The following is a 24,484-nucleotide window of genomic DNA, read 5'->3' on the forward strand; positions in this document are numbered from 1 at the left end:
TAATTATTATCCACTTAATCAGAGCACATCTGCACATTCCGAAAGTGAACTACATAAGAAATAAAAATCAAATTACAGAAAGCTAGCAGAAAATGGATAAAACTTTTAAAACAAAATGTTTCAACTATATAAAATACTAAAAGCTAAAATTCTGAATATTTTTAAAGATGAAAGATATACTATAGTTTTACTAAAAATATAAAAACATAAAGGGTAAGATTCCTTTTTGTCAAGGCAGTTCTTGCATATCATGCATTAAGGTCATTAAATGAGTAGGCATAAGACCTAAAATGAGCAGCAAAGCAAGGGAGAGGGGAGCGCTGTAATGGGGTTGAGTGTTTAAACTCCCGCTGCGCAGCCTTCCACCACAGCCTGCCCCCCCCATGACTACAGAGAAACCCTTTCTCAAAAAAACCAAAATAATAATAGTAAGTCCTGACTACTAACTAGGTTCCCATCAATTTGACACAAGCTAGAGTCCTCTAAGAGGAAACCTCAACTGAGAAAAGCCTCCATAAGATCCAGCTGTAGGGAATTAGTGATTGATGTGGGAGGGCCCGGCCCACTGTGGTGGCCAAGAGGTCCTGGGTTCTATAATAAGATGGGCTGGGCAAGTCATAGCAAGCAAGCCAGTAAAGCAGCCCCCTCCATGGCATCAGCTCCTGCCTCCCTCCAAGATGCTGCCCTACTTGAGTTCCTGTCCTGCCTCCCTTTGATGATGAAGCTCCCCAAACTGCTTTGGTCATGGTGTTTCATACAGTGATAGCAGCCCTGACTAATACTCAACAATGAGGAGAGTGAAGGCAGAACCCCTTCTACCAATAATGGGGTCTGGATAACAACCGCCTACAATTTATGCCGGCAAACAAAACCATGTTAGCTGCTGGCTTTTTTACTGCCCCTGCTTCTATTGTGGTCGAAATGATCTTTTTTTTTTTAGTAAAACATATAACTGAGATCAAAAATAATCTTTCCTAGCTTCCCTCAGAACCAGGTGTGGGGTTCTGAATCAATCCAGACCAAGAGAATGTGAGCAAAAGCCATGAATACCATTTCCAAAATAAACGGCACATTGACGGGCTGGAAAGACAGTGAGTCCCCTTGCACCTGAAGATGGACACAAGCTCAACAGTGGTGGGGCCACAAGACAGGAGCCAGGTCCTGCCACAGGAGTGCAGTCTGCCCCACTGGGCGGTGCTGACACTATCATGAAACTGAAGCCCTAATCTTAGCACCACCACACTGCCACTGTTTAAGCCGCCTGTCCCCACTGCCGCACACACTGTTCTTATTTCAGTCACAGCTAAATCTTCACCCGAGTAAATCTGGACGCCCAGGCTGAGAGGAAAGCTTGAAAGCTTCTCTGGGGATGGGCGTGGTGGTACGTGCCTTTAGTCACTCTCAGGAGCACAGGTGGGCAACTCGGGGCGGGTGACTTCCAGGAAATCAGGGAAGATATACACAATTGATACATAATCCAGCTAAATACAAATTTACCAACTACACTTGTGAAATGCATGAAGAAAAAACCAACAGGACAACCATGTACACACATATGCACACACACACGCGAACACACACGTACAGAGATTCAACAGGAAACTGTGTACAGCCTAAGATCCAAGACCCAAGAGAAGGCTACAGGCACCACTGCGGGGAGAGCGCATCACACAGAGCATCTACAATGCACTTCCCCTGCACCAAACACACACTTTAAGGGAAATTAAATATTAAGACATTTAGGGCAACAGTAAGAGAGCAGCTACTGCTGCAGATGGTAGGAAGCTAAAGTGAATTGAAACACTAACTGCTGGACTACACACGTCACTGGCAAGGGCAGGGACAGTCCACCCTGTTCCCGTGGAAGTCCAGAAATGAGAAGGAGGAACAGTGTTCAATACATGACAGCTGTGTGGCTTAGTTTCTCACCTTGACACAAGCGTGTGTCATCTGTGGGAACCTCAGGACTGCCCTCTAGGTGAGCCTGGTTTAGTCTGGAGCACCCACATCGGATAAGGCACAGCCACCTACTTCTAACTTCATTTCTAAGGGATGGAAAGCCCTCTTCTGGCCTCCTCAAGCACCTGAACACACATGTCACATAAAATTCAGACACATATGTACACCTAAATTAAGTAAATACATGAATTTTTAAAATAAGATTTGTACACCCCCCCCCCAAAAAGCTGGGTGGTGGTGGAACACACCTTTAATCCCAGCCCTCAGGTGGCAGAGGCAGGTGGATCTCTATAAATTCAAGGCCTGGTCTACAAGAGCTAGTTCCAGGACAGGCACCAAAGCTACAGAGAAACCCTGTCTCGAAAAATCAAAATAATAATAATAATTGTACAAATTGTCCTCTAATTTCCACATGCATACTATGGCATGCTTTTTGTGCGCGTGTGTACGTGACAGAGAGAGAGAGAGAGAGAGAGAGAGAGAGAGAGAGAGAGAGAGAGAGAGAGAATGAATGAATGAATGAATGTAATACAAAGAAAGAGAACAAAAGAAATAAACCTCTGGGTGTACAGAAATAACATCTGGAACAAAACCTAACACCAGTAAGACAAATTACAGTACAGTATACTTACGGCAACTAAGGGAGAACTACAAACCTGGGACCATGCACCTAAAGGACCCTTAAATGTCAGGAGTGAAAAGCAGATTTTCAAGCAAATAAAAAAGCCTGACGAGCAGACTCTAAGAAACAAACCGATGGGTCTGTAACACCAGCTCCCAGCCTCAAACTCAGAAATCCCAATCAACACAAAAGTGAGTAAGACCAGGGATGCGTACACCGGTAACCCACACTGTGGGCTAAAGCAGCAGCCTAAAGTCAGCCTGAGCTGCATTGTGGGACTGTTCCAGGGAGACAACGGGCAAGGAAGAACCAACAAACAATCTGATGCAAATTCAAAGATTAGAGAAACCACAAAATGTGTCAATAGGCTAAATGCTACCGAAGGGGCTCGGTGGGGCTACAGTCCCAGCTCAGTGGTGGAGCTTGTCTAGTGTGTATTTGTTTACACAGGACCCTGGACGCAGCAGCCAGCACTGCCAAACAAAAGAGCATGCTAACTCCAGAAACAATATCGAGGCAGAAGCTTTGTAACTTAAACCCTAAAGACACACAAAGGCGGGGAAATCCTTTGGGTTTTGTTTCCTGATGGAGGAAGGTCATTGGTTAATTATAATAAACCAACTGCTTGGCCTCATAGCTTAGAACATAGATGGGAGGAGTAAACAGAATAGAATTCTGGGCGGAAGAGGAAGTGAGGTCAGACTCTGCTCTGCTCCTGGAGAGACCCAACAGCTCTGCTCTCTGGAGCAGAGACGCCATGCTCCGCTCTCCCGATAGCTCTGCTCTCTGAGGCACACGCTATGAAGCTCTGACCCAAGATGGACATAGGTTAGAATCTTCCTGGTAAGCGCACCTTGGGGTGCTTACACGCATTATTAGAAATGGGCTAGTCCAGGTGCGAGAATTAGCCTGTAAGAGCTAGAGTTCATGGGCCAAGCAGTCTTTAAATGAATACAGTTTGTGTGTTGTTATTTCGGGCATGAGCTAGCCAAGCGGCCGGGGTGTTGGGGACGCAGCCCCGCCGCTCCTATTTCAACAGTTTCCAAGCTTATAAATGTGGAACGCTTCATGAATTTGCATGCCATCCTTGCACAGGGGCCACGCCAATCTTCTCTGTATCGTTCCAAGTTTAGTCTATGTGCTGTCAAAGGGACCACATAGGGGAATTCTTTATCATGCCATAGACCAAGCTACTATCTTTTCTATTAGACAAAATCAAATCCAAGACAAAAATTATCACCCAAGATACCATACCTAAATAATGATAAAAGTTCAACTGGTAAGAAACCCACATTAGCCAGGCAGTGGTGATGCACGCCTTTAATCCCAGCACTTGGGAGGCAGAGGCAGGTGGATCTCTGTGAGTTCAAGACAAGCCTGGTCTACAAGAGCTAGCTAGCTCCAGGACAGGCTCCAAAGCTACAGAGAAACCCTGTCTTGAAAAAAAAAAAAAAGAAAGAAAGAAAAAAAGAAAAAGAAACCTACATTACTTTCCCCAAAGCTAGAAAACATGCTCGATCTCGAGTGGGTGAAGAACGTTTGAAAACGGGCACAGATCAACATTCTTCTAAATAACTGATAATGGAAATAAACCAAATCGAGTAAATCATTCCTTCTTAAACCTGTGGAATGCCTTCAGGTAAAGAGAAACACTGAAGGGAAGTAAAATGTCAAACACTTAATAAACCTCCAGACACGCCATGCCCACTCTCCCACCACACAAATAAAAGGGGACTGGAGAAATGGCTCAGTGGCTAAGAGTTTCCAGTAACCAGAGCAGGTGGCTCACAACCACCTGTAACTCTGGCTCCAAGGGATCCATGCCCTCTTCTGACTTTCCTGGACACCTGCACACAATACACTCAAAGTAAAAACAACAATAAGAGGGTACAAAATTGGTAATGTTTGAAAATAATGAAAGAGAAAGACAACTCAAAAGAATTTCTTTTAAAGTCTTAAGTTCTCCAAACAGCTGAACTCCAGGGAGAGGGAAATGCTGGGGGAGGCATGAACATTTAATCAGAGAGCCTATCTTCAACAAGTACAGCAGCATCTTTAAAAATAATCACTGGGGTCAGGAAGACAGCTCAGAAATCAAGGTGCTTGTTGCCGAGCCTGACACCCTGAGTTTGAGTTGCAGGACACACACGAAAACTAATTCCCTCACGTTGTCCTCTGATCTCTACACGTGCACGCACACACAATATATATAATTTATAATTAGCTAAATAATAAGGTCAAGCCAGTAAACATTCCAGCACGGATACAAGGGGTGCATGACGCTCCCCAATAAATGAAGCACTACTGACAGTCACAGCTACTCCGAGGGAAGGGAAGTCGTTTGTCTTCTGGAGTGGCCTTTGGTAGGTTGCCACTGGGTGGCTCCACACTCACGAGCATGTGGGCAGGACTAACTAGATAGCAGAAGACATGGGGTGGAGAGCCAGGGCAAGTGGAAAGACTTGGATTGGATTATGTTTAAGATAAATAGTATACATGGTCAAAACTGTCAAAAAAAAATCTTAAGAATTGATATAATTCACTAAAACACCAATAAAGGAAAAGTGTTTAGTTCTGTGAAAATCAACGCCTTCTTGAAATCTTGGCTTAGGATAATTCTGATCTACATTTATTTCAAAAGTAGGAAAAAAGAGGACTTATGGAAAGCAGCCACAGAAACACTTAGAAAGCTGGCGGGGAGGAGCACACGGCACACTGAGTAAATGAAGGCTCCTTCATTCGCATGAACTCCTAAGAGCACAGCTGGAAAACAGTGAGGCTTTCAAAGATGAGATAGGAAGTTGAAGAGTCCCGAGAGGATTTCTCAAAGTGGGTCTAAAAATGTAATTTAAATGCCTACAATCATCACAAATATCTGTGTTAACAGTGAGAGCTTGAATTTGCCTTATAACCTGGGATAAGGTTAGAGGCGTGGACATGGACACAGTAAGCTCCCAAGTGCAAACGGTGAGATCCTCCAGTTACAGTGACCAGGCACAGCAGTCCTCCGCCCGTCTGGAGGAAGCCAACACTGTAAGCAACTGGGCTTAGCTCAGGCAATCATCACCATGACTCCACACAACTAACTGCTTCAAACGACCCCATCATGGCGCATGGCAGGGCTCGGGATGCTGGCTCACCAAAAAGGAAACTGGCTTTGATTAAATTAAAATCATAGAGTTCAAGAAACCAGGGTCTCACTGGATGTAGCAATTCTAATTAAAATCTATCCTATCTTAGCCTTTTAAAACTGTAATTGCTACTTTACTTTTTTTAGAATATGCCCTCACACCTGCATACACACATAAATACAAATAACAAACATAACCTAATAAGACCAAAATAAATCAACATCACATAGGGCAAATTATTAATGCAAATAAATCTACAAGTACTAAGAACCATAGACTAACAATTCAGCCAACCAAATCATTACCTGCATTACCTGAATATCAGTAATTTGAGTACAAATTTCTTGCATGGTCAATTAATTGGAAATTTAGCTTAGGTCTTTGGGAGAGGGGGTTCTGTAGCTTTGGAGCTTGTTCTGGAACTCACTCTGTAGACCAGGCTGGCCTTGAACTCACAGAGATCCACCTGCCTCTGCCTCCCCAGTGCTGGGATTAAAGACGTGAACCAGCACTGCCCAGGTTTTTTTATTTTGTGTTTGAGGTTTTTGTTTTTAAGTTTAGAAAAGTTTCAAGATGGACAGTGCGCTGCATGCCTGTACTCCCAGCACTTAAAATGGGCGGCCAGGAGAACTGCCTTGAGTTGGAGACCAGCCTCGGCCAGAGGGACATAAGATTCTATCTCCAAACACCCAAAGAAGGGCTGGAGAGATGATCAGTGTTAAGAGCACCTGACGCTCTTGCAGAGGATCCAGGCTCGGTTCCCAGCACCACATGGCAACTCACAATCATCTACATCCAGTTCAGGCAATCAGATGACCTCTCTGGCTTCTGTGGGGGCCAGAACATACAGTGTAGACATGCATGCTGGCAAACACACACACATAATAAGTCTTTAAAAAAAAAAACCACTTATGCACATTTTAAGCACAAATTAACCTCACCTTCCCCAAAACAACTTCGCTACAGGAAAAACAGAAACGTTTTCATTTACCCCTAACTTCTACTTTTTGAGACAATCTTACATTACAGTCCACACTGCGCCTAAACTCGAACACCATGGCCAACTTCTCCAGCAACTAAAGTCCCTTCTATTTTAGAATTAAAATATAATTCACGGGGCTGGAGAGATGGCTCAGAGGTTAAGAGCATTGCCTGCTCTTCCAAAGGTCCTGAGTTCAATTCCCAGCAACCACATGGTGGCTCACAACCATCTGTAACGGGGTCTGGTGCCCTCTTCTGGCCAGCAGGCATACACACAGACAGAATATTGTATACATAATAAAATAAATATTTAAAAAAAAAACAATTAAAAAAAAAATAAAATAAAATATAATTCACTGAACATTCGGGGTCACTTAGGGGGTCACTTCTTTCAGTGGTGCACCCTTTAATCCTGCACTCTGAGCTGAGGCAGGAGACACTGAGTCACCCCCGTGCCTGCCCACACACACCCGACTCCTGCACCAGTATACACACACACACACACACACACACACACACACACACACGCACGCAACAACCCCTACCGCAGCCTTTCTCTTCACTGAAGTGATTACTGGACTGGGCTGGATGGAGCACAGGGATAAGACACTTGCCCGCCACATTCAAGGCCTTGGGTTTGAGCCCCAGGACCGCCTATCGAAGCCATTTCTTCCTTGTCTACCATTTAAATTTACATCGACTGGCTTCCAAAGGTGCCACACTTAAAAGCAAAAAAAAAAAAAAAAAAAAAAAAACCTCAAGAGAAATTAGACATTTTTTTTCTCGTTTGCTCTTTTTAGCTTTGTTTATGCTTATTTTCTTTTCCAAAAATATTTTGCTGTGGGATTAAATGTAAACTGCATACCTGATCCATATCCAAAGTTGTTTCTATCATTTCTTGAAATTTTGAAAAATCAGAGCGAAGATCAGTAAGAGGAGTCACAAAAACTGCCGACAACAATGCCTGGTGTCTTCCTAAAACAAAGAAAAACAAAAATAAAGACAACAGCCCACAACAAAACTAAAATAATGAACACCACTTGAACCACAAAGCACAAACTGTGCAGGTCTCCAAACGTCATTCTGCTTTTATGTTTTAATCAAGATGAACACCGCATTCATTCTACAGACGCGGAAATACTGTGCAGCGCCCACGCCTCCTACGAATGCACCCTTCCTGCGTGTCTGTCGTCTCCTTCATAAGTGATGCAGAAACATTAATTACGACTAAATGAACACTGTTTCTTGCAGATCTAATAAGACAAAGTCAAAGCCATTAAAATAAGACCTCTAATTTCCATTTCTAATCTCCATTAACAACACGGCGTTCCAGTTAACAGGGGCTCAATCAAGTCAAGCATTTAAACTGAACTTGGCTATGTAAGAGTCAAGCTGGGGAATTAAGAGAGGAGGGAACAGGATCAACACAGCTGGATGCCAGCCCCAGGCTTTCTGCCCTTTGGTGTCCCCAGCCCTTTTTCCCTGTTGGAACAATGACGACCAGCCAGAGGACAGGTGCGTGAAGCAGCACCCAGGCAGTGCTCCGCACTGAACAGTCACTGTACACGACCACTAGGAATAGGTTGGTGTGGAGTAATCCTGTATACTGTGTGAATATGTCACTATGATTGGTATAATAAACAAGCTGACTGGCCAATAGCTGGACAGGATAACAGCTGAACACTTTAGCCGGAAAGCCAAACTCAGAAGGATGGGATGAAGAAGGGCAGATCAGAAAGGATCAGCCAACTGCCAAGGAAGCAGGACATACAGAAAATGAGGTAACAAGCCATGAACAACATGGCAAAGCACAGGTAAGAAATGTGGGTTAATCTAAGTGTGAGAGTTAGTTAACAAGCCTGAGCTATCGGTCGAGCATTTATAAATAACACTAAGCCTCTGTGTCGGCTATCTGGGAGCAGGCGGTCAGGGCAGAAAAACCTTATCTACAATCACAACTTGGAACACAAAGATTTTTTTCCTCCTCATCGCCAATAAATTCGTACAAGAATTCTGCAAGTGATCCCTGGCACACTGAATTTATTACTGAAGTAATAAATTTCATTTTCAGTAGCTCTTGAACGAGAATTATGAAACGCTATCAGGGAGTCATGTTTCATTATTAATCACAACAGCCTCTGACACACTGAGAAAACAGTTCATACGTGTGAAACATTTAGACAGACTGTAAACAACACTTTGCCTACATAGTGTCTGTTGTGTTACAATGCCTGGCTCTTTATCCCCTTGGCTTAGAAACTACTGGTAAAAGGATGAATGGCAGCCAAGCAAAACAGTGATCCTGGATCAGAGATGATTTCCTCCCTACTTCATTAATGCCTTCAATGGGATACAGCAGTGTGACCCTGCAACCCAGCACTTTAGACCGAGGTGGGAGAGTCACGAGCTTTGAGGATGCCCAGACTATACTATGAGAGCCTGTCTCAAAAAAACCTAACTACTCCCATCAAGAGCGAACCTTAGCAACAAAGATCTCGGGTGTTAAATGTCCACTCTGCTTTCCATTAAGATGTGCAGACGAAGGGCAGAAAAGGTCTGCCAACGCCTAAAAGGGAAGAAAGCCTAGCAACAGACACGTGGGCGGAATTCTGACCCTCGGTGCAAATCTATAATTTACTGAAACTGGACTCTAGGAAAAGCAAACACCCTGCCATTGGGTAGGGTGGCACGTGCCTTTGATCTCAATACTCAGGAGGCAGAGGCAGGTAAATCACTGTGAATTCAAGGCCGACCCAGTCTACAGAATGAGTTCCAGGCCAGCCACCAGGGCTGTTACACAGAGAAACCATATCTTAAAAAAAAACAATAACAAAACCAAAAAAGAAAAGAAAAAAGAATCTGTTTTTGTTTTGTTTTTTAAGTAAGCGCCTTTTGTTTTAATCTTAAGGAGAGAGAACCACGCTAGATTCCTACCGTTCTTGGTCGTTGTCTGGTAACTAACCACTTCCCTTAGTTCACTCCTTACACACATCTAACCCTGTCAGTCTTAAATGCTTCCCTGGCCAATACAGCAGCTCCCCAGTCTTAGAAGTTGGCTCTGTTTCACCATCCAAGCCCGACGTCAGAAAGTAATCTCTTTTGCTCACTCTCTCCCAACTGCTCTGAATTCATGGCATTCCTCCCTCCTGCCTCAGTTTATCAAGTTGGGATTACAGCTGTCAGCCACTACATATAACAACAGCAATTCCTTTCTTCAAAGTTTAAAACCTTAAGTATATGGGTTTTCTATGTGGTACCCCAGGAAGCCAGAAGAGGGCGTCAAATGCCCTGGAACTGGATTTACAGATGGCTATGAGCCACCAAGTAGGTGCTGGGAATCAAACCCAGGACCTCTAGAGGAGCAGCCAGTGCTCCTAAGTGCTGAGCTGTCTCTCCAGTCTCAATAGAGAAGCCAGACAGTGATGGTGCACACCTCTAATTCCAGCACTTAAAAGGCAGGTGGATCTCTGTGAGTTCAAGGCCAGCCTAGTCTACAGAGCTAGTTCCAGGACAGCTAGGGCTATTACACAGAGAAACCCTGTCTTGAAACTCGCCGCCCCCAACCAAAAAAAAAAAAAAAAAAAAATAGATGCCTTTGACTGCACCTAGCATTTCCCTAAGCTGCAGTTTTCTTCATCATATTTTACTATGCATTTGAAAGTCTCGCTTATTTATTTCCTTATTATCTCTTCTGCCCTTCCATTCTCAAGGACTCTCCACAAGAGAAAGGACCACAGCTGTCACTGTTACTCAGTCTTGTGGTGCCATAAGCACAGAGCAGACAGTTGGCAGTCACCTGCTAAGAGGGCACAAGCACAGGAAACACAAAATAATCAAGCACTGGCCATTAACTCTGGCACTTACAGTTACCAAATAAGGACTGTGGATTTCAGAGATCATGCTGGGAACTGTAAGCTTCCTAAATGAATTGAAGTGTGAAGTGTCAGGGTGGAGAGAGAAACTGAAGACACCCATGCTTGCAGACTGGCAGAATATTGTGAAAATGGTGCATTAAGCAACCTAAAGAGGGCGCTGGAGAGATGGCTCAGAGGTTGGGAGCACTGGCTGCTGAGTTCAATTCCCAGCAACCACACGGTGGCTCACAACCATCTGTAATGAGATCTGGCACTGTATCCTGGAAAGTGTATATATAATAAATAAATAATTTTTTAAAAAAAAGGCAACCTAAACAGGGGCTGGAGAGATGGTTCAGTGGTTAAGAGCATTGCCTGCTCTTCCAAAGGTCCTGAGTTCAATTCCCGGCAACCACATGGTGGCTCACAACCATCTGTAAAGAGGTCTGGTGCCCTCTTCTGTCCTGCAGACATGCACACAGACAAGAATATTGTATACATAATAAATAAATTTTTTTAAAAAAGCAACCTAAAGATTCAATGCATCTCCATCCAAATTGTAACAGCAGGGGGCTGGTGAGATGCGTCAATGGTTAGGAGCACTGGTTGTTCTTCCAGAGGATCAGGGTCCGAGCCCCAGCACCCACTGTCTGTGATTCCAGTTCCAAGGGATCTGACCACCTGTTTCTAACCTCAGTGAGCACCAGTCACGAAACGGTACATATACAGACACATGTATATGTAACATATGTGTAAGCAAAACACACACAAAATGATACTTTTTAAGATAGTTGTAATATCTTAAGCAAAATCGAGGCTAAATTGGGCATGAAATAATCTGTACACCTAGCTGGTGAGCTGTTTAGCCTGCTGGAAATTTGTTCCTTTAGATTATACCCAGCATTTCTGAGATGACTGTGAGGGTGACCTAGTTTAGCACATCGCTCTTTGTACAGGTGCTGTGGTGGTTTGAATGTGACTGGCCCCATAATCACATAGGGAGTAGCACTATTAGAAGCTATGGCTTTGGTGGAGTGGGTGTGGCCTTGTGGAGGAAGTGTGTCACTGTGGAGGCTTCCTATGCTCAGGATACTGCCGAGTGTCTCAGTCCACTTCCTGTTGCCTATGATCAAGATGTAGCCAGTACCACATCTACCTGTAAGCCATCATGCTCCCCACCATGATGATAATGGATTAAACCTCTGAACTATAAGAGAGTCAACCCCAATTGAACACTCTCCTTTATAAGAGTTGCTGTGGTCATGGTGTCTCTTCACAGAAACAGGACAGTAACGAAGACAGGTGTCATTCCTTCCCTAAGGCTCCATGGGACCCCAACTAAAGCTATGCAGCCACCTTCCCCGAGAGAGAGATGTCCTTTTGTCAAGGATGTTGAGCAGCTGTATCACCCTGCTAGAACCTCCAAATAAGTCAGCAAGTGCCTGTTTCTCACAGAGAAAACTTTAATCCCACAAATCTACTTTCCGTACCGCTGCTGCCCCCTGCTGACTGGGAACAGACATTACTTTCGGCTTTTTTTCTAGCCTGACAGTTAAGCCTAGAATTAATCAAAACTGGAATCACAAGATGACAAGTTATATGTGATTTCTAGAAATAATATATGCTAATGTATTTTAAAATCGTAACTTTGCTCTAAAAATATTACACTTGTTTTATTCTCTTTTATTACAAATTAGTCTGTTTGGTTTTCTCTGTGAAACTAAGAAACTGTGCTGAACTTTTCAAAACTAACGGGGATAGAATTACCCACAGAACAAGAAACCAGGAACACAACAGAACAAGACGGCAGCAAAGAGTCTACCAGCTCAGGCTGCATCTGCTTGCCAGACTTAGCAGCAAACAGCTAACTCAGCAAATGCCAACCTGGTCCCATGTTCTAGGACGGAATTACGCACATGGGTGAAGAAAAGATGAAAAGCAGTGCAGGCTTTCAGAAACTCAAACAGGAAGAGAAAGAAATACTGGTATCAAAAAGACACAGATTTTGTATTGATTTAGCTTGGGTTTTGTTTATCTTTTGAGATAGAATCTCTCTACAGAGTATTGGCTGTCTTAGAACTCACTCTGTAGACCAGACTAGCCTAAAACTCAGATCCACCTGCCTCTGCCTCCCAAGTGCTGGAACTAAAAGTGTGCGCCACACGCCCAGCCTTAGGATCTGTTTTTGAAAACAGGGCAAATGTAGCCAGGCAGTGGTGGTACAGGCATTTAATACCAGCACTCAGGAAGCAGAGGAAAATGGATCTCTGAGTTCGAGGTCAGCCTGGTCTACAGCTTGATTTCCAAAAGGGCCAGGGATACGTAGAGAAACCCTGTCTCAGAATAAAAAAGAAAGAAAATAACAGCAAATGGGAAAATTTTAAAGTGCTAGTTCACACAGAGAGATGGACAGCAGCAGCACACGCCTTTTATCTCAGCACTCAGGAGGCAGAGGCAGGCATCTCTGCGAGTTTGAGGTCAGCCTCATCTACACAGCAAGTTCCAAGCCAGCCAGGGTACATGAGACCCTGTCTCAAAAAGACCAAAACAAATAAATTAGGTAACTGAATGGTTTAAAAAGTATGGGCTGGAGTTGTCAGAAAACAAAAGGATATTTGTTTACTTTATAAGGTGAGAAACACATAAAAAAACAGAGTCCAAAACAGCTGACTTTATTGTTTAGAGAGCCTATCTCCATAGTCATATTGCATCCCTAATGCAATCACCTTATATTGTTTGATGATCTAGTTGAAACCAGACAAATTGATATAATATGGAAATCCAAATGCTACTCATTTATACAATGGGAAAAATGAGGTACAAAGAGCAGAAATTAGTCAGAGTATGGAACCGGGACATTCCAAGAACTTTTTTTTTTTCTTTTTTGATTTTTTGAGACAGAATTTCTCTGTGGCTTGGAGCTTGTCCCGGAACTCGCTCTGTAGACCAGGCTAGCCTCGAACTCAGAGATCCACCTGCCTCTGCCTCTGCCTCCAGAGTGCTGGGATTAAAGGCTTGCGCCATTACTGCCTGGTCCCAAGAACTATTTTAACTTTCAAAATTTAATGTGTATTTTGTCATCATGAACCTGAATTTAAATCTACCTGGAAAAGAACCAAATCTTTCCATAATACTAAAAGATCTTCTTCATAATACTGGGACTCAAACCCAGTCAGGCACACAAACCCTCCACTACTGAGCCCCAAGGGGTTTGTTTTAGTAGTTCTCAGAGCTGTTGATGTTTGGTTGAAACTTAAAATGCTTTACATATTAGAGACTTAATAACACTCTAGAAACTGAAATTGATGCTGAAGAGACTTACATTCATTTCAAGGTAAAAGCTACAGGTAAGGGCTCTTGTTCTATTTAACTCGTGGGGGTTAAGCTCAAATGCTAGCACCCAAATAAAGAGTAAGGCATGACTGCGCCTGCCTATGACCTCACTCTGAGCAGTAGCACAGGTCCCCAGAGCTCACCTCACAGGCCAGTCAACCCCATTAGAAAGGCAAGTATCTGACTCAGAGAGAAACCCTGTTCCCAGGCAGGAAGACAGAGAGCACAGAAAACACCTGACATGTTGCTCTGGCCACATGTATGCATGGGTGCATACACTGCGTTTACATCCATAAACCACACAACGCGCACACACACACATTGGTCAAGTCAGTTGACTTTACTCACTAATATTCTATTTGTTTACGTTGGTAACTTTTTTTGAGACAGGGTACTGTGTGGTCTACGCTGACCTTGAGCTCACATTAAGGGCTCCAGCAGGTCCTGGCCTGTGGACAGGCCTTATCCTTCCCCCTCCCCTTTCCCTTGCTAAACCCTAGATTACATCCCTTTAAAGCTAGTCGGCAAGGTCTATTCCCTTATTTGGCCCCTTTCTTATGCCTGACTCATTCCTAAGATGGATCACCAAAGTTCACCAATCAAAGATTCCCATTTTTTTTTTTTGCAAGGATTTCAATTTCCATACTTATGCTTTTCTTCCAGTTACTATGCACTGGTGTCTATCATACAGATTATGCCACAATCAGTAAAAATCTGAAGTCTGAATAAACATTGAAATTGCTGTTAAAAAAAAAACAAAGATCCCCATTTGACTACCCTAGTTTAAATGCCCCATCAGGACTTATCAGCCCATCTCAGCGCATTCCACTCTTTCCCTCTTAAAATTAACACTTGCAAAGCTATTTGCTGGATTCTGACTCAGTCACCTTGTCTCTCTGCCTTGCTTAAAAAGGATCTCTTTGTATTTGGATGTAGTCCGGGCCTAACCCAGGGTCCAATGAGGAGCACCCCAAAGTACGCGGGTCCCTTCACTCACTATATAGTCAAGGATCACACAAAATTCCTGGTCTTCCTGATTCTTCTACTTCTCAGGGACTGGCTAATAAGCTTCCGCCACCACACCTAGCTAAGAACTTCACTCTGACCTCAACTGTGAGAATACCGAGACCCTCTGTCCTGTCATGGGATATGCTCTGGGAGTTAATTCTACCAGGTCTTAAGTCAGCCTGTTGGCTTGCTGTTGAGATAGGGTTTTGCTGAATGGCCAGGCTGGTCTCAAACCCAAGTTAGTCCTCCAACCTAGCATTTGGAGGAATTAGGAACACAGGTTCTGGCAGAGCCCAATTTGCCTGTTTCTTTTGTTAAGGTTCAAGTGTGCTTGTTAAAGCCTAACTATAATAAACACACAAACATAAACATACAAAGTGGTAGAATTTCAGAGTAGCCCTGCTGTGGGGCTTAGTTATCAAACAGGAAAATGCTCCCTGGACAATAAATAAATGTTTATTTGGCTTTGAGACAAGAACTCTAACCCAGACTAGCCTCAAACTCTCAGCAGCTGAAGGTGGCCTTTGCTTACTTCAGGGAGTGTGCCTCCACACCTCTCCTTCCGCACTACTGAGGACTGAGCCTAAGGTTTTGTGCAAGCCAGGCAAGCACTCTACCAATTGAGCCATATCCCTTTGCCCCCGGAAAACATCTTCACAGTCCGCATAGGATTCCACCTTGTGCTCTGTGGCTCCAAAGAGCAAGATGTACACCCTGCTATCTCCCGTTCCTGCTGGGCTGTTCCCTTCTCCTATAGCCAGCTACAGCTGTACACACTGTCCTGGGAGTCCAGCAACGGCACTGTTCAACCTCCTGCTACCATGTGACTAATCCATTAGTAATAATAAACCCAGTAACATAACACTGCTCTGTAACTGGGTCAGAGTACTAGAAACTGTGTGTGCTAGGCCAGTGCTTGACCACTGAACCACATCCCAGGCTATTGTTTACCTCCTTTTCTTAGAGATAGGGTCTTCTTCTGCGGCTAGTCCAGGCTGGTCTCAAACTCAGAAATCCACCTGCCTCTACCTCTTGATCTTGAGTGCTGGATCTAAAGGCTTGCACACCATGTCTGGCCTACTTTCTGCTTATTTAGTGGTTGTTTTTTACGAGACAGGGTCTCGCTGGACAGCCCTGGCTGGCTGGAACTTGCTATGTAGAACAGGTTTGTCTCAAACTTACAGGGATGTGCCTGCCTCTTCTTCCTGGACTATTGTTTGTTTAGCTGCAGGAATCTCACTGAAATGCCCTGGCTGATTTTGAACTTACTCTATACCCTAGGTAGGTCTGTAGTTGCTATTTATTCTCCTGCCTGAGCTGTGATATAGGACTGAGCCACCAGTCTTGGTGAATATTTATTTCGAAAGCGCCAAAGTCACATCTAACCCCCCAGTATTGCAATATACACACACAGAATGCTAAGTAGTGGGCATTCCAAATTATCTCAAGACTTCTGGCTTCTGCCATAGCGTACAGCTCAACACAAACCTATGAGAAGCTAATCATCAGAGGGGGCACTAGACCTGCCTTTCATAAAGAACTGTACATCTGCCCAGCATGCGAGAGTGAAGTAAAACAGGGTTGAGGAAAAGAAAAAAATCTAAAAAATAAATAAATAAATAAAACAAGAGTTGTGGCTAGAGAGATAGCTCAGCAGTTAAGAGCACTGTCTGCTCTTCCAGAGGACCTGGGTTCAATTCCCAGCACCCACATGGCAGCTCACACCTGTCTGTAGCTCCAGTTCCAGAGAATCTGACACCGTCACACAGACACACACATGCAGGTGAAACACCAATGCACATAAAGTAAAATAATTTTTTTAAAAAAAAGCAAGAGTTAAGAAAAGCAAAGTTGTCATTACCTTGGTATTTCTTCAGAGCCTGCAGGACACTGGGGAGCTGGTTCACACCCTGATATATTCGGTAACAGTCTTGTAAGTTCGCCGCTTGTCTCTGAAATTTCTTGGCAAGTCGGTTAAGATCTGGAAATCGACGCAGTAAATCCTCCTGTAAGGTCTGCCTCAGTTCTGAATCTTCTACAAAAGCTTCCACTAAATTTAATCTGGAAAAAAATATTAGAATAAAAGGTAAGTTGGCTCAATAGGTAGGCACTTGCCACCAAGCTTGAGTTCCTGAGTTCAAACACCAGGGGATCCACATGGCCCAAGTTGTCATCTGACTTCTAGGAGTATGCCAAACATACACACGCACACATTCATTTAAAAAAATATATATGCCACAGAGAAACCCTGTCTCGAAAAAACCAAAAAGAAAAAAAAATATATGTGTGTGTTTTTTAAATATATATAAAGATATATAATATCTAGAGAGAGAGAGAGAGAGAGAGAGAGAGAGAGAGAGAGAGAGAGAGAGAGAGAGCGCCAGCCAGCCAGCCAGCCATGGGGTTGGAGAGATAGTTCAGTAGCTATCAGAAGTTAAGAGCACTGGCTATTTTTCCAGAGGACTTGGGTTCAATTCCCAGCACCCAAATGGCAGCTCACAACTGTCTGTAAATCCAGTTCCAGGGGATCTGATACCCTCACACTGATGCACATAAAATAAAGTTAAAATAATTTTAAAAAGAGAGCGAGAGAAAAGGAGGGAGGGAGGGAGGAGGGAGGGAGGCTCGCTCAAGGCAAAAGCCAACACAACCAGCACCACATATGGTGCTAACTTAAAAAAGGAAGAAAAGAAGCAGCTTTGAAAGATGAAGAAAGCTGGGTGGTGTGCTTTAATCCCAGCACTGTGGAGGTAAAGGCGGGTAGATCTCTGTGAGTTCAAGGCCATCCTGGACAGTGGCTGAGTTCCAGGACAGACAGGGCTACACAGAAAAAAAAAAAAAAAAAACAATAACAACAACAACAAAAAACCCTGTGGGGGTGGGAACGGACAGAGTTACATGACACCCTTCCTCAAAGCAAAACCAATGCACTAGCACACAGCAATTGCAAAGCTCCGTCTGTCTGGCCCAGGATGAATTGCTAGTTTCAGAAGCTGTTCAGTAAACCACTTCAGAAGTAATTACAGTGTCAGTTTACATTTCTAGATAACAGTGAAAAGGGAGAGACTTCTGTCTCCTTGACAATGTCACTTTAAAAATCACAAATTTAGACATATCAAAGCTACCACTGGCATTAACAGAGTATACCCATCAGTCATATTGAATTCAATCTCTCAGCTGCACAAAATTAATATTATATTAAATCACAATTTAACTGGAATGCACGATAAATTTTTAGGGTCAGTTAATCCCTAAAATTCCAACAGAACTCTTTGGAATTTAATCATAAAAACATGGTTTTTTTTTTAAATTATTACACTTATCTCTGTGTGTGTACTTATACACGTACAGCACACACATGGAGATCAAAGGACAAAGTTCAAGAGTCAGCTTTCTCCCTCTGATGAACTAGGTCACCAGGCTTGGGAGCAACCACCTGAGCCTTTCACCAACTCAACATATGGTTTCCTGGAATCTGGAGAAATGACAGAACTGGCTACTCTTCCAGAGAAAGCAGTTTTGATTCCTAGTACCCATGTACCAGCTCACTAATACAGAATTCCCCTCTGTATGCTATGAATACCACTGGTTAATAAAGAAGCTGCTTTGGGCCTGTGATAAGATAGAGCAGAACTAGGTGGGGAAAACTAAACTGAATGTTGGGAGAAAGGAGGTGGAGTCAAAGAGAAGCCATGTAGCCCAGACAGACAGACAATGTATAGAACCTTGCCGGTAAGCCACAGCCAATGGTGATACACAGATTAATAGAAATGTAACATGTAAGAGTTAGCCAATAAGAAACCAGAGCTAATGGGCCAGGCAGTGATTTAATTAATACAGTTTCTGTGTGGTTATTTCAGGAGTCCAACTGCGTATAACCTGTTTCAGAATCCGACACCCCTCTTCTGATGGCCTCAGGAGCTCACACACATGATGTGCATACACTCAGATAGAACCTGGATCAGCGGGTTACTCCTCAGTGACAGGGTCCCAGGGAGGAATATCAGTGATGAAAAAATAGGAAAGAATTAGGAAAGTAGGGACCAGGAGGTCTTGCATAAGCTGATGGTTTATGTCAAATAAGCTTATTAAGAAGTAGAGCCATGGTCCAAATCAGGAACAGAAGGAGAGAGAGCACGAGCAAGGAACTCAGGACCGCGAGGGGTGCACTTACACACTGAGACAATGGGGATGTTCTATCGGGAACTCACCAAGGCCAGCTGACCTGGGTCTGAAAAAGCCTGGGATAAAACCGGACTCTCTGAACATAGTGGACAATGAGGACTACTGAGACCTCAAGAGCAATGGCAATGGGTTTTTGATCCTACTGCACGTACTGGCTTTGTGGGAGCCTAGGCAGTTTGGATGCTCACCTAACTAGACCTGGAAGGAGGTGGGTGGTCCTTGGACTTCCCACAGGGCAGGGAACCCTGATAGCTCTTTGGGCTGACGAGGGAGGGGGACTTGATTGGGGGAGAGGGAGGGAAATGGGAGGCGGTGGCGGGGAAGAGACAGAAATCTTAAATAAATAAATGAATGAATGAATAAATAGAAAAAAGAAGAAGTAGAGCCATCACCAGGCAGTAGGTGACCCATGCTTTAAACACAGCACTAGGGAGGCAAGAGGCAGGCAGATCTCTGTAAGTTTGAGATCAGCCTGGTCTACATAGTTCCAGGACAGTCAGGGCTACACAGAGAAACCCTACCTGTCTAAAAAAATAAATAAATAAAAATAAAAAACAGAAAAGAAAAAAAAAATAAAAAAAAACAGGGCTGGTTGTGATAGGGCACACCTTTGACGTCAGGTCTCTGGAGGCAGAGGTAAGACAATCTCTAAGGAGTTCAAGGCCAGCCTGGTCTACATATCCAGTTCCAGTCCAGCTAGGCCTACATAGTGTCTCAAAAATCAACAGTATTCTATCATTTCTTTTAAACCAGTAAAGGCTAGAGAGTCAGATCAACAGTTAAAAGCACTTGGCTGCTCTTAAAGAAAATCCAGGTGGATTCCCAGTACCCACATGGCAGCTCAAAACCATCTGTAACTCCAGTCCCAGAGGACCTGATGCCCTCTTCTGACCTCCACAGGCACCAAGCACACATGTGGTACACAGACAAAACATCCATACCCATAAACTAGATAAATCTAAACAGAGCAAGTCTGATCTTTTAAAAAAAAAAGCTGCCGTGGCAGTGGAAGGCTCATCCAGAAAAAAAGGACCTGAAGTCAATTCTCAGGATGAAGAGAGCAGGCAAAAGTACCTCGGCCTAAGTACTATCGTTTTGACTTCAGATTCTATTCTATTCAAGTTCCCAAGCTGTAGGAAGGAGAGCTAAAACTTTCCAAAGGCTGGTCAACCTCCTCCCCAAACCACAGAAACAGTCCTTAGTTTTTCAGAAACATCATGGCTGTTCCTAACAACAGAAGGCTGGTCAGACTGAAAGGCTTGCACTGTGTGTCAGCTGACAACAATGGAAACACAAGGAAAGTCCCCGTCGTTAACTTCTGACCACTGTTTGTGACTTCTGTGCGCATAAACCCCACCTCTGCACCTGCTTGGGGCTCCAGAGTCCTTGTCCTGCTGCCCTGCCCCATCAGGGACCGCTCCTGGAGTGAATTATTAGGGTCTCTGGAGCCTTGAGTGGTATCTCACCTTCCTCGCGGCGCACACCGCCTAGGCATAACAAGAACCCCAGAAAAGTTGTCCTCTGCCCTCCACTTGTGCTCCTCCCACAAATAATAAGTAAAAATAACTTTTAAAACACGAAGAAAGGTTAGCTGGGCTAGGGAAAGAGCTCAGTACAACACCCTGGATTGAGTTTCCAGTTCAGCTTCCACCTCCAGCACCGCGTAGTTAGGGGTGGCGCCACCGACACCAGTGCCTGGGAGACGGGGGCCAGGATGGCTGGGATGACGACCCTCACTGAGAAACCTGACTGTATCTGAGTTAGAACCCTGGCATCTACATTAAGGTGGAAGGAGAATGGACTCTACAGATGTATGCTCTACACCCTGTAAGCACCCCTCAAACACACACACACACACACCATATAATTAAAATGTTTTTAAAGGTTAAAATTCACCCTCAACTAAATATGAGTTCAAGGTCAGTTCAGGACCCACAACACAATAAAACAAGAAATAAACTGACTGTAAACTGTCTATCAGAATATGTGGCAGCTGGGCGGTGGTGGCGCACGCCTTTAATCCCAGCACTCGGGAGGCAGAGGCAGGCGGATCTCTGTGAGTTCTAGACCAATGTGGTCTACAAGAGCTAGTTCCAGGACAGGCTCCAAAACCACAGAGAAACTGTCTTGAAAAACCAAAAAAAAGGAAAAAAAAAAAAGAAAAAAGAAAAGAAAACAGAATACGTGAGAATACGTGGCAACAGTGAATACAGTCTATCAGAATACAGGGTCAACAGTGAATTGCACAAAGGCAGGAGAAGCGCACACTAAATGCTGTACCTCTCTTCTATTCTGTTCTTGTCCATGAGAGGCTGTTTAATCCACTGGTTGACCAATCTTTGTCCTTGAGCAGTTTTGCACTTATTCAGTAATGCAGCCAGAGACTGAGAGCCAGTGGTATCTTCAACAGAACCCTAGTAACACACGAAATGAAAAAACCATCAGCAAAGAGTTTAATCCTGCCATGAAACAGAACTGGAATAGTGAGCACTGCTCTCCAAATATACACTGGGAACTGCCCACAATCCTTCCTCTAAGGCAAAACCTGTGCATCCGCATTGACAGACACACACTTCACCTTCAGCTGGCTCACAGTGACTGCAGTGTCTAAACGAACTCAGAACAGGACTGTAAAGCCCTGTGTTAACACAGAGTCACCCAAACGACCAGGACAGTCTACACATACTGTCTGAGACTAGCAAAATAAAATACAATAATTATAAACAACTTATGGGGGCTGGAGAGATGGCTCAGAGGTCAAAAGCACTGGCCGCTCTTCCAGAGGTCCTGAGTTCAATTCCCAGCAACCACATGGTGCTCACAACCATCTGTAATGAGATCTGGTGCCCTCTTCTGGCCTGCAGGCAGGCATACCTGCAGAACACTATATATAATAAATAAATGTTTTTTTAAAAAACTATCTAGTTTAACTATAATAATGCTACAGAATACAAATTCCTTACATAGATCATTATTTGTAAAAGGGAACTTTTTTTAAATTTATTTATTTATTTATTAAAGATTTCTGTCTCTTCCCAGCCACCACCTCCCATTTCCCTCCCCCTTCCCCAATCAAGTCCCCCTCCCTCGTCAGCCCAAAGAGCAATCAGGGTTCCCTGCCCTGTGGGATGTAAAAGGGAACTTTTTTAAAAAAATTACTCAGTTTGTTGGTTTTTTTTTCTTCCCTAAGTCAAGATTTTTCTGTGTATCTCTGGCTGTGCTGGAACTTGCTATGTAGACCAGGCTGGCCTCAAATTCACAGAATTCACAACCTGCCTCTGCCTCCCAAGTGCCACCACCACCCAGCTAAATTCTTCAATATTTTTAACCCATGTTGTCTTTTTTACCTGGAAAAGGTTGAGGGCTCTAACTGCTGCCATGTCCAATTTCATGTATTGGTTGAAGTCAAAAGTAGTCAGTTCAAACTGTCCAAAATTTGAATCATCTGACAAGAGTTCTAAAAACTTGATAACTGCAGATAATGATGAAACTGCAACCTAAAAAAAAATATTAAATAAAAGATTCTTCCATCACAAAGACTAGAGACAAGAAAGGCAAAACAAAAGCAAAGTAAGACTAACTGGGCATGGAGGCACGAGTCTGGAATTCTAGTACTCGAAAGACCAAAAGAGGAAAACCAAGAGTTTGAGGCCAGTCTGGAATACATAGAAAATTTGGGGCAAATCTAGACTACAAAGACAAACTTTGTCTCTCATGCTGGTGAGACGGCTCCATGGGTCTCATGGTCACAGCTTGATCCCTAAACCCACAGCAGAAAGAGAACTCGTGAGGTTGTCCTCTGAGCTTCACATACAGGCTGGGCACCCTAATGACCATACACTCATATTCATACCCAATAATTAATATATACATGTATGTGCACGTTTAAAGTGAAACTTGCCAGGTAATATGGTACAGCCTTTATTTCCAGCAGTTGAAAGGCAATGGCAGGGGGATCTGTTGAGTTCGAAGCCTGCCTAGACCACATTGTGAGTTCCAGGCCAGGCAAGGATACACAGTGATACTCTGTCTCAGAAAGGTAGAAAAACCCAGTCTCTTGGAATGGGGAACCAGAGGGAAGATGGTTTACATCTTCAATGGACAAGTGTTAGGAATCCGTCCCCAGAGAGACTGTTTCATAACAGATCTTCTAGGGAATAGCAAAATTTGCTGTTCTGTTTCTTTTTTCCTTTATTTCCCCCGCAAAACTCTGCTTCAGCAAGATGTAAAAAAGAAAAGGCTACGGGAGCCCATCTGACTCCAGGTCTGATGGAAGAGGGCCACCAAGAACCACATAGAATAAGCTGCACCAGGCATCGTCATGGCCCTGCCCACCTCCAACAGCTGGTGAGCGAGGAAGGTAATGTATGTCTGTGACATGGACAAGTAGACATGCACTAGCGAGAAGTGGAGAACAGCTCAAGCTGGAGAAGATGAAGGTGTCTATCTAAACAAGGACTGCTGCGTCCTTCTTCACAGATGATGAGGTCATGCTGGGAATTCCCGCTGGAGGAGCTGAACTGGCTAGCATGCAATTCTATAAATATACAAGTGTGTCCCCTTACCTTCTTTGTATAGTTTACTGAATTAATAGTTTTATTAAGTAAATATTTTCAGGTTGCAAAACATGAATTATTTAATCTTTATATAATTTAACACCAATTCTCTGGTCTGGAAGAAATAAAGGTATGTATTCAGTCCTGTTAATGTTGCCTTTTTGCTGCTGCTTTGTTCTTTTTCCAAGACAGTGTTTCTCTGCATAGCCCCTGCTGTCCTAGGACTCAATCTGTAGCTCAGGCTAGCTTCCAACTCAAGAGACAGCCTACCTATACCCCCACCCCCACCCCGGAGCCTAAAGTGGACCTAAAGGATGCGCCACCACCGCCACCGGCTGCCTTTCTACACTTCTGAAATACTGCTCCTTGCTATTTTGCACTCATTTATAAACCACACCATTATTTATTGTAGTATTTTTAATATACATAGAAGTAGAAACCCTATCTCTAAAATCAAAATAGGGGAAGAAAGATATAAAAATATAGCCCTATAAATCATTTATATAAACAAACAAATAAAAGTAAACTAATCTATCAGAAGTCAGAACCAGGAAAGACTGCTAATGCAGATGAAGATGGTAAGGAAATCTTAACAGGAAGTATAAGAGAATCTTAATGATATTGAGTCATAGATGCTAGTTAGTAAAAGCTTTAAGAATTTTAGTTACAGGGGGCTGGAGAGATGGCTCAGTGGTTAAGAGCATTGCCTGCTCTTCCAAAGGTCCTGAGTTCAATTCCCAGCAACCACATGGTGGCTCACAACCATCTGTAATGAGGTCTGGTGCCCTCTTCTGGCCTTCAGGCATACACGCAGAAAGAATATAATAAATAATAAATATTTAAAAAAATAAAAAT

General features: G+C 43.6%; 1 protein-coding gene and 1 non-coding gene across 2 annotated transcripts in view; both read right to left on the reverse strand.

Moving 5' to 3' along the window:
* The window catches only part of Msh2 (mutS homolog 2), a 37,978-nt gene extending 15,388 nt beyond the window's left edge, over positions 1 to 22,590 (reverse strand). Inside the window, exons 1-4 of the mRNA XM_050146172.1 lie at positions 22,421 to 22,590; positions 21,354 to 21,487; positions 16,750 to 16,949; positions 7,559 to 7,668 (exon numbers count right to left, since the gene is read on the reverse strand). Coding sequence (XP_050002129.1) covers positions 7,559 to 7,668; positions 16,750 to 16,949; positions 21,354 to 21,487; positions 22,421 to 22,465 — 489 coding nt within the window. The 5' untranslated portion in view covers positions 22,466 to 22,590. The remainder of the gene's footprint in view (positions 1 to 7,558; positions 7,669 to 16,749; positions 16,950 to 21,353; positions 21,488 to 22,420) is intronic.
* Positions 3,632 to 3,738, reverse strand: LOC126504169 (U6 spliceosomal RNA). Its single transcript, XR_007592528.1, has one exon. It is a non-coding gene; the product is annotated as a U6 spliceosomal RNA (small nuclear RNA).
* Positions 22,591 to 24,484: the final 1,894 nt, after the last annotated feature.

This window comes from Alexandromys fortis, unplaced genomic scaffold (genome assembly GCF_014885135.2).
Source record: "Alexandromys fortis isolate MF-2015 unplaced genomic scaffold, M_Fortis_MF-2015_v1.1 scaffold_42, whole genome shotgun sequence".
Taxonomy (NCBI): Eukaryota; Metazoa; Chordata; class Mammalia; order Rodentia; family Cricetidae; genus Alexandromys; species Alexandromys fortis.